General features: G+C 40.2%; 1 protein-coding gene across 8 annotated transcripts in view; it reads left to right on the forward strand.

The window, feature by feature from the left end:
- LOC136854357 (protein trapped in endoderm-1-like) overlaps positions 1–15,823 on the forward strand; it is a 229,365-nt gene extending 213,542 nt beyond the window's left edge. For all 8 annotated transcript variants that reach the window (XM_067130700.1, XM_067130695.1, XM_067130666.1 and 5 more), the window contains 3 exons: positions 435–561; positions 1,470–1,616; positions 12,873–15,823. In XM_067130700.1, coding sequence (XP_066986801.1) covers positions 435–561; positions 1,470–1,616; positions 12,873–13,088 — 490 coding nt within the window. In that variant the 3' untranslated portion in view covers positions 13,089–15,823. The remainder of the gene's footprint in view (positions 1–434; positions 562–1,469; positions 1,617–12,872) is intronic.
- Positions 15,824–16,648: the final 825 nt, after the last annotated feature.

The following is a 16,648-nucleotide window of genomic DNA, read 5'->3' on the forward strand; positions in this document are numbered from 1 at the left end:
AAGCTTGCCTCACTTATATGTAAAGGCCAGTGAATAACTATGGAGGGACTTAAAGTAACTAAACACTTGCTTAAATAGCCTCCATTTTGGTAAAGAGGAAGAGTAGATCACTACTCTTGAAATGGCCTATAAATAAAGAATAACCCTGTGTCAGTCACACTAGTTCTGAAACCACTTTCCAGTTGGTGATGGTGCTCATCTCATGTCACCTACTATAATGACTGGGTCTTTGTAGGAAGACCTTCATGCTGATGACTCTTAAAATGTTTGAGTTTAAGTATTGTTTGTCAGGAGGTTTGGCCTCCAGAATACTTAACCCAGAGGAGACCAAAATACCCAGTTTGCCAAAATATCATATATAATTATAGTTTTTTGCTCATGTGACAGTTTCATTCAAAAGCAGCTACGTTTGTAAACAATCTCATTACTTACAGACGAACAGGTCCGGCTGATGGGCTGAGAAAACGTGACATTCGTGTAGCAAGGACTATTGGTGGTATCTTTCTTGCATTTATTATATGCTGTACACCTGTTTCCTTAGCACATTATTTTGACAGTAAAGTAAGTACTTTTATTTTCTTGTAATGTTAGAACACTGTAATTGGACAAAAATACACATTTTTAAGTTATGTAATGTACATTATTGTATTTCAGATCTGTATATTGTGCATATGCTACATTATAAAAAGCTGCTTATTTAGGAGTTGTAGTACGGTATTTGATTATACCTATGCCGTCCTTTGAAACCCAACTGTAGGTTAAATAATGCTAAGAAAATCCTTTTAAATTTTTTTACTTTTATGACATTGGTACACATTCCTTTCATTACTTTATTGCGTTTAAACAGCATTGAGCTGTAATTTGTTTTCCTCCCAGAAATATACTGCTTTTATAGGCAAGGAATTAAGGGAAAGGGGGAATTCCAGTCTTTTACTTTTCAGTGGTTTTTCCAATCTTTGATATTTGCATTTGTTAATTCTTGATACCTTATTGTATTATTGTCGTGTTTTTCTTAAATAATTGAAGTATGAAATTAATTATCATGCAACTAATGATATTTTTATATAGTACATTTGGCAAGTTGTTCTATAATTAGAACTAACAGGTTAGTGTGTGGTATTTTACTTTTTATTTTATATTCTAGCAAATAAATATACACCATCTTTATAGTTAGTCAAGTTTTTTAATAATCACGAAGGCTCTACACAAAGAAATCAAGTGCTTTTTGCTTAATGTGAAGATAAAATGACATATGAAAAGAATGGTTAAGTCTGTTGGTAAACAGTGCTGATGTTTCTGGCCACAATTCATTTATCCTATCTGTCGACATGTATCTTAGGTCACATATTCATTTTGAATTTTATAATCACTTTTAGATGAGCAACACTTTAGATCATGCACCTACGTATGCCTTGTAATCAGCTGTTTTGATGACTGAAAATTAAAGCTTTCTACTCTTTCTTTTGCAGTTTCATAATTTGACACTCCTGTTATTGTTGCACCCCGTATACTGGGCTCAGTATTGCATTAACATATTCATATACGTCTTCATGAACAAGCAATATCGTGATGCATATGTGAACTACATCTCTCGTTGGTGGCCTAACTTTAGAGAGGTAAGGACATGAGAAATTATGTCTTTGATTGTAAGGAAACAATGCCATGTCAGTTTAAAACTAATGGAGTAAAATACAATTCTGTAGTTAATTCGTGCATTGCAGTACACATTGTCACAATTTCATTTGCTTTATGATATCTGGTGGTTTAATTTTTGTCTTTTCTGTTGAAATTTCTGAAAATATGCATATTTCTTATGTATGTTGTTATATGTATATGTTGCTTATGTAGTCAAGCCTCGGATTTCGTATGCCTTGGATTTCGTACGTTTCGGATTTTGTCGACTTTTTTGTCGAAATTTTGACTCAGGTTTTGTATATCCACTCGGAGATTGTACACCTGGTAATGCTCGTTCCTGTGGCCCACCGCGCGACTAGGCCCTGTACCGAGCACAAACAAAGCATCCCATGCACTCTCGTAACCGAGTCTCCCTTTGTTTCTCGCTGAATGAGCATCATCTCACGCGTTTTTCCGCATCACCCCACATGTTCGTTGTTTTTTGTTGTGCTTTTTCTTGGAGTGCAACAGCTAAATAAGCCATCATGAAGCCAAAGAAAATTCCGAGTGCCATCCCTTCAGTAAAAAAGGCGAGAAACATGATAGAATTTAAGAAGGAATTCATAGCAAAGTACGAAAGTGGTGTACGCGTGGCTGATCTCACTAGAATGTGCTGCAAGTCCATATCAACAATCAGTTCCATCCTAGTGAAGAAAAAAGAAATCAAGGAAGCTGATGTTGCAAAAGGGGGTAACTTCATTAATGAAACAGAGATTGCAACTAGTTGAGGATGTTGAGAAGTTGTTGGTGTAGACCAACAAAAAGAGTTAGTGGGAGATAGTGTGCCAGAGGCGATAATGGAAGGGTGTTGCATGCTGCTATCACTAAGAAAATACCTGCAACAAGTGCTGCTGTTTGTGAATTTAAGGCTAGCAGAGGCTGGTTCGAAAAATTCAAAAAGCGAATATGCAGTCATAGTGTTGTAAGGCACTGGGATGCTGTGAGTTCCAGCAAACATGCTGCCGAAGAATTCGTTGAGGAATTCAAGGAGTATGTAGAGGCTGAAGGATTCCTCCCCCAACAAATCTTCAGTTGTAACGAAACAGGCCTCTTTTGGAAAAGAAATGCCAAAGAGGACCTACATCATGCAGGAGGAAAGTGCACTGCCAGGACACAAGCCTATAAAGGATAGGCTAACTCTCTTGTTTCGTGGGAACGCCAGTGGGGATTTCAAAGTGAAGCCCTTACTGGTGTATCACTCTGGAACTTCCTGGGTATTCAAGAAAAACAATGTTGTAAAGAATAAATTGCCTGTGATGTGAAAGGCTAATAAAAAGGCATGGGTCACAAGGCAAACTTTCATTGAGTGAGTCAATGAAGTGTTTAGCCTTATGGTGAAGAAATACCTCCTGGAAAATAACTTGCCAATTAAGTGCCTCCTGGTAATGGAAAATGCTCCTGCTCATCGTCCGGGCTTGGAAGACCAATTGTTAGATGAGTTTAAATTCATCACAGTGAAGTTCTTGCCCCATAATACCACTCCTCTCATCCAGCCCATGGACCAACAGATCATTTCAAGCTTCAAGAAACTGTACACCAAAGCACGCTTTCAAAGGTGCATGGAAGTGACCCCAGACACTGAATTGACCCTAAGAGAGTTCTGGAAGGATCACTTCATTATCTTCAATTGCATTAGCCTTATAGATAAGGCTTGGCAGGGAGTGACTTCCAGGACAGTGAACTCTGCTCAGAGAAAATTGTGGTCAGAATGTTACCTCGAGAAGGATTTTGAAAGATTTGTGGCTGCCCCTGGCGACCCTACGCCTGTTGTGGAAATTTATAGTGTCTTTAGGGAAGTCCATGGGCTTGGATGTGAGTGGTGAAGATGTGGAAGAGTTAGTGGACGCCCACAGGGAAGAGGTAACCACTGAAGAGCTGCAAGACCTTCAGCAGGAACAGCAACAGACGGCAGATGAGGAATCAGAGGAGGAAGAGAGAGGGAACAATGTGCCTTCTTCAGTGATTAAGGAGATGTTTGCAAAATAGAGTGATGTAAAAAAATTTGTGGAGAATTATCCCCCTAATAAAGATGTTGTAATCCATGTCTCCAACATGTTTAATGACAATGCTTTGTTCCATTTTAGGCAAATCTTAAAGAGATGCCAGAAACAAATGTCTCTGGACAATTTTGTTGTGCGACAAGGGTCCAGTGGCTCTCAACTGGTCCTAGTGCCAGTAAAAAACGAAGAGGGTAAGTAACTCCAGATTGGTCCTTGATACCTGAAGTCCTTTTGGAAGTGGATTTTCCTTCCAAACAATAACTTCTCCTCCTTCCTCCCCCCTCCTCTCCATCTTCCATACGCTAACAAGAGTCTTCCATAAAGGTAAGAGTGATGTTAAATGTTCATTTATCCATTTCATTGGTAATTTATATTTATTTCTCACGGTTTTCTGTATGTAAAGCTATTTTAAGAGGTGCTAAATAATGAGCAGGAGGACAGGTACTGCTACTTTATTCAGAACGCAGGCCACTTATAAAGTGCCGTGCAGACGTCACACAGAGGAATACAATAGAATTTCGGTGACCTGAGCTCAATTACTCTCGGCAATAATTACAATGGATAAATACAAGTAATGTAAAAAGTGAGTTGACATAACAACATTCTAACACATGTGCAAGAGACACAGATACAAATGAATTAGTAATAGATACATATTTATACAGGAAAAATATGGCTAATTCTGCTCGACCCAATCCTATAGGAGCGGTATTGAAGAAAACAGGTGGTTCATCATAGAAAACTCGCTCAGCGGGGACTTTACAGTATATTTATTCTCTATAAAATGTATTTATTCTCTATAAAATGTATATTTTTAGGTATCTGGAACGCATGAATTGGATTTACATTATTCATAATGGGAATTATTGTTCTGGAGTTCATATGCTTCGAACTTCTCAGGTGTTCTAGAATGAATTATGTACGAAATCTGGAGTTCCTATTTGTAATTTAACACCACATAAGTTATGAAGAGTATTGAATGCAGTGTCATAGCCATGTCTATTTTTTTTTATATATGCTTTATCTTATGGTAGGCTATGTAGTGATTCATAAGTTAATTGTAGCATGAGGTTTTTGATGAATTACATTTAATTTTCAGGTCGCCTCTTGTTCATAAAAATTTTGGAAAATAGTGATAGCCATGTTGTTATATCCACTCCAAGTTAAAGAATATTTCCAGACAGTGCATTAACCATTATTCCTGTTGTTGAAAGACAATGAAACTTTGCCAGCTTTAATTTTTTCTTTTTGAATTCCAGTTTAGTTTGATTAATAGCAATCAACTTAAGATAATCGCAGTAATTGTAGATTGATCTTTATTTCAGGGAGACAAAGGGGCATTTTTGTTCAAAATAATCATGGGTTAAATCATCAGGGGCCAATGGGGGTCATTGTCTCACCAGTACTCTGAATTTTTTAATGTAAACAAGAATGAATTCCAGTTTTCTCAAATATCAGGAGTACTTTACTTTAGACTGGTACATTAAGTGTGCCAGATTAAAGATGGAAAATGACTGTTGTAGTTAACCTAGGAATCACATGTGAATAATATTATTACCAAATGCCAGTAGCAGTATTGTTGCTAGTAGGGCAACAGCATCAGCAGCACTAGCATCTGGAGGCGTTGTGGTAATTCAGATCGCTTGAGTTATTGGTATGTATGGCTTGGGTTAAAGGGTTTGAATATCTTTTAATCTATACAATTACAACTTTTCAAGAATTCTGTTCTAAATATACTAAATAACTAGGGTAAAGTCAAGGTAACTCAAAGAATAGTAAAGTATGTAACTTAATCTGTTCATTATTTATGTAGTTACTGTCATTTTTATCTAAGATGTCTTACAATGTTTTGAGTTTTGTTATTGCTTTAGAAAAATATTAAGTATGAGACAGTGACTACTTTGCCACTCTGATGAGTCGTGTATCTTTTTTCTTCATTGTTTACAAATCATCAAGAATTAAAACAACAGGAATTGCAGTGCTGTACACATGCAGCAGCTGTTCTTGTTTCAGAAATACAGTAGCAGGGGTACAAGCCATTACATATGATATATGATGATTTGTTTATTGAAAAACATTTTGATAACTGAGTTACATTTCTTGATGCAGCCAAATGTTTCTTCTTAAAAGAGAAGTGAAAGTTATAGGAAGACAACACTGTAGAATGGACAAAAGTGTGGAAAACCTATGCAGCTGGGGCCAAAAGGACAGTGTGCCTTGTTGAAAATTAGTTATTTCGTAGATTAAAGATGTGGAGCCCTTACTGCTTATTTCTTAAACATTCTAGCAGAACTATGTGCACACTGAGGTCTTATTACTATTTCATTAGTATTATTATGGAAGTAGTTTAATCCAGCCACTGATTTTTAGACTCTCAAGGCAGATGATTCAGTTGATTCCGTCATCAGGAGTGGAAATTGAAGTAAGATATAGTTGGAGAAGATGAATGGCTATGCAGGAAGAAAAATAAAAGAAAAGATGGAAAGTACTGCAGCTGGTGGGTGAAACGATGCTGCATAAAACCTGTAGTACTACCTACAGTGGCCTTTACATGGCATATTGTCCACAGTATCACCATACAGTGATTTGTACTTTATGATTTGATCAAAAGTAGTAAGAAGCTTTAAAAATGAGTACTGTATTGCTTGAGGCATCACTGACAAGAGCTATATGAGTATTTGTCATACTTAGGACACAGGCATTATGTAAATAGCTAAAATATAACAGATTTTTAAAGGAATTTGTATGCCATGCTTATGGTTGAGCATTTAAGCAGGGTGCTAATTTACTTTGGCCTAGATGTTGCTCCAAAGGAGGAAGAAAGGAAGGTGAGCCCAGTCACACCACATTCATACCTCCAGACTTACACTAAACTAATATACAGGCAAGATGCTTTTCTATCCAGTCAGAGCTGGGTGCCTACTCAACTCAATAAGCGCCCGCCACAGGCCCTAGGGAGAAGGTATCCAGGGACTTGTGGGCAACATCCTTCAGGTGGATGTTTTAAAGGGTTGCCTATACCACACACCTGCCCCCATTACCTGTTGTACCAAAAAGTCTTTCAGCAATGCTAGGGATAGTCCCATGCCTCTGACTTCCTGGGTCCTTGCACAAGGAGGGAGACCGACATTCTCGTCATAGGAGTCATAAGCGTGTTTGATTATTTCATAATGGCAGAAAGGGATGGTGTTCCTGGACACTTCCTTCGTGTGGTTGTGTATACTAGCAAAATGGCACTGACACTTCACTCTCGGAGTGTGTCCTTTTCAGGTAGTATCTATAATGGCTTGCACAAGGCATGAGAATATATCGTCTGGATCACCCCAACAGAGTCTCAGAGGGAGGGCATTGAGAAGCTCTCAGAGTCCTCCTCAGGAGCTGACAGGTTTTGAGTTTTCACCACAAACTCAGGTACAAAGGAGAACAAGAGGGATCACATATCTCTGAGAGTTGGACAAGCTGAGACATGCCTTGCAACTTTCCTGCTTATTTTGTTGAGGCCAAGGCCAGGAGAAAAACTTTTTGTGCCAAAGGCTTGAAGGAAGTCTTGGTTAATTACAGAGGATGAGAGATACATTCCACTTTGGAGGGCACAGCTCATGAGGTGGCAAAACTGTTCTAAACTTCTCAATAGCATGGATGACTCCATCAATGTGGAGGAATCCAACCCCCTCGGTTTGAGGATCTGAGACAAGGCTGAGCAGTAGCCTTTCACTATAGAGACTTTCAGGAGCTTGTCTTGACAAAGATTGATGAGGATATCTTGGATCTGCTAAACAGACGCTCTGACTGGAGAGACACCTTCTATGATACCAATCACAGAAAATGGCCCACTTTCCCTGCTACACATTTGCTGAAGAATGAAGGTAGCCAGATATTTCCCTTGCAGCCTTGTGAGAAAAGCCTCTCTCTCTCTCTCTCTCTCTCTCTCTCTCTCTCTCTCTCTCACAGGATACTCAGGATAAGCTCCATGTGCAAAGCAGAAGGGAATGTGCTGCCTATTGATACCTGTGAGCATGTGGCTGACACAGGAGAGTGGGCCACTGGGAAATCTCTTGGTGCCTTGAACAGGAGAGTTGGAGGATCTGAGTACCAATTGATTTAAGGCCAACGAGGAGTCACTAGGGTCATGTAGAGACCAGAGGTGAACCAAGCTGAAAGGTAGGAAGGCATAGATATCCCTAATGTCCAAGGGGTGAAGGAAGGCATCACCCATCACCACCCATGGGTCTGGCCCTGGAAAACGGAACACTGGAACTCTCTGTTTAGCTTGGTCATGAACTGTTAATGCATTCTCCTGGGACGATAGGTGGCCAAGAGCCACCTGCCAAAGCTGATCCAATTGTTCCTGCTGGGCCAGAAACTGCTGTTACTTCCCTGACCTTGCTCGCATAAGTCTGAAGGGAAGACTCACCAATGGCAAGTCTATGAGCAAACCCGGGTACTTTGCCACTGAACACTTGTGGGGCCATCACAAGTTCAAAGCAAAGAACTTTGAACTGGTATATGGTCCCTCTGCAGACAAAGTGGAGGAATTTCAGAGAATCCTGATGAATGGATACTTGAAAGTACACATCCTTCAAGTCTATCAAAATTTGCTCTCCTGTACCAAACGCTCTTGTATCCATTTTGAAATGAATCTGGAGGACAAAAAAATGTGAGAGAGAGAGAGAGAGAGAGAGAGAGAGACCAGTAGTCTCTAGCCACCAGTTGTTTTGTCCACCAGGAATGGGCAACTATAAAACCCCACAGACTGGCACTTACACTCTACAACTTCCAAGACACCTTTCTGTTTCATCACCTCCACCTCTGCTGAAAGGCCAGAGACTAATCCAGAGGGTGTGGGTAGAATAGCATTGGTGTTTGAGATAGAAGGGAGGACAAAGGTCTTTGAACAGAATCCTATATACACCCCAAAGGACTGATACTACCCAGGGCTCCGCCCACTTGCTCTGCCATATTGCCCAATGGCGAGACAGGCAACCCCCTTCTCATGGCAGTGGAGGAAGGGGATCGCCCTACTCAGCAACCCCCTCCCTTCTCCCACTTTCATCCTTTCCTGACCATGGCTGGGAGAAGAGGTTGAAAGGGCTGGTAAGACTCCCTTCCCATCTCAGAAGAAGAAGAAAGAGGTCCTTGACTAGGTTTGGGAGGAGCAGTCTTCCTGGCAACACCAGACACCAAAGACTGAGTGCACCGAAGGGTTTAGCTATTATTACCTTTGCCTCTACAGTGGGTGTGATTGACACAGTTGATCAGAGAATCTGTTCTCATTTCACCCACTGCCTCCATACTACTTTTCAGAAAGAGCAGTGAAAAGCTCAACAAACATGTTTCTGAGTGAGAGGTTGCTCTCCTAGAAAACATGACAGAGGAAAAGAGAGGCAACCTTGTCCCTCCTTTTCAGAACTAGATTTGCCAACAGGTTGATACTCTGGTGTGCTGGGAAAGTCTGCCTTGCCCCCCAACACCAACAACCTCCTAAACCTTGCCCTCTTGTCAGAAGACAAGACACCTGTCAAGGTGAAGTCTGTCCCATATGGGGTAGTGCTGTCAGTGCACCTCACAGGGTGCATTGTAGGCATTACTGAAGGATGTTTACAGTATTTTTTAGGCCCCTGGCTGCACCCAATTTTAAGCCTTTTACTTTACTACCATTCCCTCTCCCTTTCTTCAGTCTTGCTGTCCATTGGATTTAGTTCATTTCATTTATTTTCTGAATCTCATTGCTTTGCTGTCCAACCACTCCAGCTCCTTTTTACTACCATAAGTGCTGAATAACTACAAGTGCCCAAATGCTTGGTTTGACAGCCTATATTTCATGAAATAAATCTGTGGCAAAGTCTGCCATTGTGTTCAACCAAAGGCTGAGCCATAAAGTAGCCTGGAGAGAAACCACTGCAACAGACTCCATGGCACCTGTCACTGGCAATAAGAATGAACCACCTTCTTGGGGGAGCCTCTCCATGGGGAGGGCATTTGTCAGTCTACAGAATGATAAGTCCAACACAAGAGGGGTCACCTCCGCATCCCCTGGCACGTAGTATCTCTTGTGATGCATGAGCTGCAGGGGGAAGAGCTTGCTTAACCTGCACTTCTGGTCATTCATCCATCCAAATCACCATAAGCGAGCTGTGATGCGATGGAGGGCTTAATTGATGAGACTGTAGCCAGATGTGGAGCCAAAGTGGCTTCCGTTAGAGTATTGCACTCATGAATAAAGTAAACAATCTCACAAATTGCTGCTCAAACTGCATCCTTTCCAGCAAGAGGGGAAGATGTAACTAACTTCTCTGCCTGTGCTTGCCCCCCATCTCATGGGAAACAAATGAAACTCATGCCAGGAGAAGCCCCACGAGACCCAATAGATCATTGCCAGAATGCAGTTTAGACTTGAACTCTGTTATTCCAGTACCTCCCTTATACTCAGTAACATCTGAGCTAGAAGAAGGTGCATGCGAATGGGCATGCTCTCTGCCTGTTCCACTCAGCTCTTGCTTACTTGGCAAGAGAGGAGGAAGAGCCAAGAGGAAACATCTTCCTAGAGTGAGACTGTTCTTCATACACCAAGCAAGAGGACAATGCTGACTCTCTCCTGTATGCCCCCAAAGAGGCAGGGGGGAAGCCTATCCTGTTGTCTGAGCATGTGTGGTCTGGAGGTCTTGCACGCACACATAACGAACAGGTTGCAGGTGCCCCTCCCTATATGTCTCCTTAGAGGGGGTTTCTGTTCAGAGGAAACAAGTGTGTGCTTTCTGGAGACTAGTAGACGCAGTGTGAGCAGGATAGGTGACTCATCCACTGCTGATCCTGAAGGATCATGCTTGGAGGAGTCAGGAGCAGTCCTCTTGTCTAAGTGGGTAAAGAAGGGAGAGTGCTTATATGAAGTCCAATAGAACCTCTTGCAAGAAGCCTTAGACTTCCCCTTCTTCTTCCTTCTGCATGGTGGAAGAGAAGTCAAGGAAAAAGACAAGCTTGGTAAGGAGGAAGATGATAATGAGGGAGAACACCAAGAACACTTCTCTTTCCTCTCTCAAGTCTTGCTGGTGTTCACTGCCAAAGGAATATTCAAAGCAGGAACCAAAGACGTCGATGTGGAAGCAACAATAAAGGATATGCTGCTAGGTGCTACCCCTGTAGGAGGGTCTCCCTCCTTCATGGAAGCTGACGAGGCAGCTGCAGAAACAGCAGCAGACACAGTAAGAGGAACAGGCAAAGGATAGAGTTCCTTCTTCTCTGTAGCTAGGTTGTCCAAAGACTGTGAAGTTGGGCTACTGGAATGTTTAATGTAGGCCAAATCTTTCACAGGTACTCAAAAGGAAGTATCTTCTTTGTACCTGGAATCTTCGAGCCTGATGAGCAAGACAGTGAGGATACTGCTGGAAATGAGAGACTTGACTAGTGGAGGCTCCAGACCCAACAGCAGCGTTGCCCTCCAAAGAGAGTAGGTGGCAGAATTCCATGGCAGGTGGGCACTACCAGCAAATAGCAGAATAAGAGTGGAGGAGGGAGAAAGGAAGAACCCAGAAGGATTTGGTGGTACTATCACCAGAGTTGTGCCCCCTCTCCCTAAAATGAGGCTGGCAAATGCTTCTTTTCCTTCTTCCTCCTCCTAGCAAATTTCTCCCACTGCAGAGAAGCCAAGCTAACACACTCCTTGTCCTGGGAAGCAGACTGCATGTGTTTCCCTTACAAAAGGGAGTGCGTTTTGGGGGCCAACTGTTACCCACAAGGGTGCCCATGCCCCTTGCATTGGCATTATTCATGTTTTTTTTCCATTGCAAAGGAAAAATAATGTTTACTAGAACAACAATAAAGGAAGTTAATCCAGCTACTCATCAACATTTAGTGACAGAAGGAAGAGAGCGTTGTGGCAGTTAAAAGAAAAATGACCGGCAATTAAGGTGAGGGTGGGGTATTCTCCTACTCAACCCCTAACAACCACCAATTAACAACCTTGTTACCAAGTTCAATGACCACTCAAGTGTGTGCTGAGGAAACTCCTATTTTACAGAAAAGGCAGTAGTTTGTATTTCTTAAGGAATAAAAGAGAATTTAATTCAAAAGAGATTTAATGGTTGGCAACTATAATTGAGGTCATGTTTTGTGTACCATTATTTCTCTGTTGTTGATAAGTTCCTGTACTGATACCTAGAAGGGATAATATATTTTGAGTCTTTTGTATACAATAAACTTTTGCCCCAATCATTTTTCATTATTTTGCTGAGACAAGTTTTTTTAGTATACCATACTCTTGTGCCCCAATCATTTTTCATTATTTTGCTGAGACAAGTTTTTTGAGTACCAAACTGCAAATGATAACCAGCAGTGCAGTGGAAGATTATCTTAATGGGTTTTTACACAACATATAGCTGCACTGTAAATTCAGGTGATGTTTGGTTGTGCTAGGATGCTTTGATAAAATTGTGCAGTACTTTCTGAAGATTTAACTTTTAGCATATGGATATGCATTTGAGGTATTTTGAACAGTGCATAATCAGATTGAAATTAGATTATGAATGGAAATAAGAGAATTCATTCAGTTACAAAAGTGTTTTTACTGGAAATTTGGCATGCATCACCAATTGCTTTCTTATTCTTTCCTTCAGGATGTTGTGATACCTAACCTTGCTAATTTTGAAATTGTTAATCACTGGCAAACTGTTAGATAGTTTTTCTTTAAAAAGTAGTATTGTTTTGCCTTGATTCTGAGGAATAGAGCATATTACAACTTCCTATCCTGTCGCCATGTTAGCATACCAAGTCATCATCTTAGTGCAAATTGGTTAAGTGTTCCTGCATTTCTCACTTCAAAAAGAAAAAGTATTGTAACGTCCTAACTTGGTCCTTACTTTACATCATCCTATTTTTATATTTGATGCAATATATTTTATATTTTTATATTACGGGCTAAGTATATCGAGTTGTGTTTTGCTTATGCATGCTGCAATTGTATGATCTTAAAGCTAAGGATGGTGGTACTGTGTCTGTTGCATTACTTTTGTAGTTTTTATCATAACCTTGCAAGGGGCTTATTTCCTTATTTGTTGGAATTATTAGTGGTATAATCTGTCATTTTGAGTTATTTTGGAACATTCCTAAAACGATGGTGTAGCTAATGGAAGCTGAAGTAGATTTAGTGAATATGGCCAGAAATATTCCTTTTTAACTTGTTTTCCCTCATCATCTGCTTTGCAGGTGGCTGTTAGAAAATTCAAGTGGCAAGAGGACCGAACAAGCTGTAACAGTAAGATTAAATCTACCACTTTCAGCAGTAGTGTGAAGTTTGCTTCAAGGAAAGAATCAAAATCTAGTATCCAAGTCTCCCAGAGTGCATCTGTTGGTGTCCCAGATATGAAGCAACTAGATGACACATCACCAGAAATTGTGGAAATATCACTTCCATTGGATTAAAATAATATCCTGGTAATATTTTGTTGAAGAGAGGCTTGGAAAATTATTCTTCTCAGAAATTTCATTTCAGGTTCTCTGTAAGGTAGTATGTTTCAAGTGTGTCAGGACAGTTCTTGGGTGGTGGTAAGGGACTTTACCAAAGTCAGTTTTGGATTTTGAATTTGTATTGGAATTACTTCAAAGGAAAGTAATTTCCTTGTTAACAGAAGAAACAAGAAAGAGATACTATAAAAATCAGTGAATAGTTACAGTTACTTTGTTTAACACTTTGTGTAAAGAAACTCGACTCCATGATTTATTTAGTGCCATCAAGCAGGTGTTACTGTGATGCTCAGTTTTACATTTACATAGTGTAGTGCATGTTCCAGGATTAATCTTCTATATTAACCTATCCTAGTGATGTACACTACAAACAGAAGGAAAAGACGGATTAAGAACCTTGAATTAGAGTACATCAATTGAGGAATAGAAAAGATGAATTTTAAAGGGGGTTTGACATAAAAAAAATTGTAACTTTCCTACAGTTATTTCTTAAACATAGTAATTTCCCTTTTAAGCTTTATTTTGCACACAAGGTTACACCGATTCCTCTGATTTCATGGATTTCCCTATTCATAGACAGCCATCTTTCCTTAGCCATCTGAGCCTTAGATGCGGAAGAGATCATCAAATTGGTATCATCTTGTTAGATATAATGATAATTACTAACTTATAACACGTCCTGGCATGCTTAACTAGCAACTTAGATTATTATTAAGTAGTTTAGTTGGACCATTGAGTACAAGATCTTGATTCAGAGGGTCAACCATCCATTGAAGATTAGAGGTGTACCAATAATAAAATAGGCCAATTACCAGTTATTGACCTTGCGTTATTGGCTGATGTCAATTAATCAGCCACTGAATATTTACAGTGCAATTGTTTTGTGATATGAAAATGGATATTTTAATTAATTAGGGGTAATATAGTATTCATAACTAATCTCAGTTATGGAGGTACTACTAGAGAGCATATAACGACGGACTTACGCTGGTTTACTGAAGTTTCTACTTTAAATTACTACTAAACTGTAGTATTCAATAGCTCAACTTTCAGTATACAACACGCCAACATTCTGTACCTTCACACAGGTTTTCATGTTGTTTAATAATTGTGTGACCATCACACCATGTGAGGGAGATGTGATTAAGGAATCATAATTTCCTTAATCTTGAAAGTTACCAGGAGTCTAAATTCCCACCTAAATGAACAGAGAATGAATGTCCTCGGATACATACAGGATGTTTCATATTTTTCTTAGATACGTCTGGAAATTATAGCTTATTCGAAGTAAAAAGTGTATACAACACGGTTACTGAATAATCTGACATGCAAAAAGTTGGCAACTTGCAGATAGATTCCCCCTGCAACAAGTTTCTTGTTCACTAGGTACTATCCCTTCCTTGCCCAACATGAGACTAAGTTTGTCAATTTGCTCCAAAGCAATAGCAAGTTCGATTCGGAACTTCTTGAGGCTTTCATGCTCAAAGGTAGGGATAGGCAAACCCCCGAGGCAATTGAATAACAGAGCTAATGTCTGTTGTGAATTATCATATAACTTGTCTAATAAACAAATCACTCGGTCATAGTTCTCCTCAGTGATGCTCAGAAACTCTATCGATCTAAATAGCTCTTCTTCTAGCACGTTAAGTAGGTGTGTGAGCTTGGTGATCAGATTTAGCTCTGAACGGTTGTCTTACTTTACCTTGAGACGGTTGACAAGTCCGGGAAAGCAGCAAGAAAGGCACATTTTGCAGCTCCAGCCTCGCTGAGTGCATTGCACTGGTGTTCATTATAGAGACACCCTCTAACTTGACATCAGACCTAAAAATATGGGCAAGTTCATCATCATCTAAATCGATCTTTTATGAGATCCCGATAGGCCTCTACAGGTTGAGTCCGTAGCGGTTCTCGGTTTGACCCTTTTACGTAATGACTGAGGAGAGTTATAAGGGCTGTTACTTTAGCCGCCATTTTGACTACGTTACTAGTTATGCACTCGGGCGTTGCAAATCTCTGGCTACATTAAGACGATTAAATAATCTCACAATCCAGCACTGCAGATCACCAGCATTCGACGGGTTTGGGCTTGACCACTGCCAGATCATTACCCCGATAAGATAATAAAAGCATACGTGTCCAGAATTCCGTATTATTCTAATGCTACTTGGAATGGTATAGCCTACCACATGCGTCTGGCTCGTCGTCTGTGTACCCGCCGCTGAAGGACCAAATGTCGGGAATTTCTCGACTATAACTCAGTTTACTGGCTCTAGCCCGCTGTTCTGGGCCTAATATACAGTCTAAAAGAGAATCCAGCTCTGGACCAGCACTACAGGTGGTGGCTACACTAACACGAGTTCGTTTTTAAAAGTTTTACTACAAAAAATATGCTATTGTAACGACGTCAGACATCTCCTCCATTCCCATTAATCACGATCATGTATCGCATCTGTCAACACAGCGAGAATCTCATGTATATAGTTGTAAGTAGAATTTCCCGGCCTTTTCGCCAATATATGTTTTATCACTGTACATACATTATGTCTCTTACTATTGCTATTTGTTTGACTGTTAACAAACACAAATTTCTCTTGCTCAGCGTACGGGCCACGGCAATCGAAGGTTGGGCACTTCATTTCCGTCCGCACACTTATGTATGCCTGCCCATGGGTGAATAAATTAGTCAGTACCTAGTTCTGTCTCTTTGACCTTCACACTATAACACAGAAAAAATCCCAAGTTATTGAACTCGCTTTACTACAAACTAACCACAAATTTACAACAACATTACGTTAATGCAAGATTTACCTGGGTTCATAACCAAAACGCACCGACAATGAACAAAGAAAGAATTTCTGAAACACATGGGAACCAGCAATAAAGATTTAAAAAAGTTACCTCATTTCTGTTACAGATCACTAAAATTGCAACTTCATGGAGCTTATGATTGTAGTGTTACTACACATCAACACAAAGCAAAATTTGGTGTCGATCAAGTTGGATTAAACAACAGTACAATTACCTAATGTTTCAAGAACGATCTGGCGAGTGTCCAGCCTGCAAATCAGCACACACACCTGGGACACGCCCTACCTATCCAGAGTAAAAAGGGGGACGGTGTGGCATGGCCAAGAGCTTTCTTTTCAGAGGTTTCAAATTTGCAATCACATTACTACAAAGTAAGTCTCTTAGTTCCAAAACTCTAGACTAAAGGTGCAATGCACAGTGCACTTTTCAAGAATAAAGGACATGCAACAAATGAAACAATACTAGCATTTTCCAAATCAGAACTATCACATAACTTCCATGCTGTCATTTCTTGACACGCAATCACTATGTTCACTAATTCTGCTGATATCTAAAATAACAAGATAGGAGGTTTTGGCAGCAAAATCCCTGCAGAAGACTTTGTTGCCAAATTGTTGAGAGGATGGAGCGAGGTTGGACCCTGTCACATATGATGGAGGAGTAAGGCATTGCCCAGCCAACCCTACATGATATTAAGGCTTCACAGAACG

Source organism: Macrobrachium rosenbergii, chromosome 3, assembly GCF_040412425.1.
Source record: "Macrobrachium rosenbergii isolate ZJJX-2024 chromosome 3, ASM4041242v1, whole genome shotgun sequence".
Lineage (NCBI taxonomy): Eukaryota > Metazoa > Arthropoda > Malacostraca > Decapoda > Palaemonidae > Macrobrachium > Macrobrachium rosenbergii.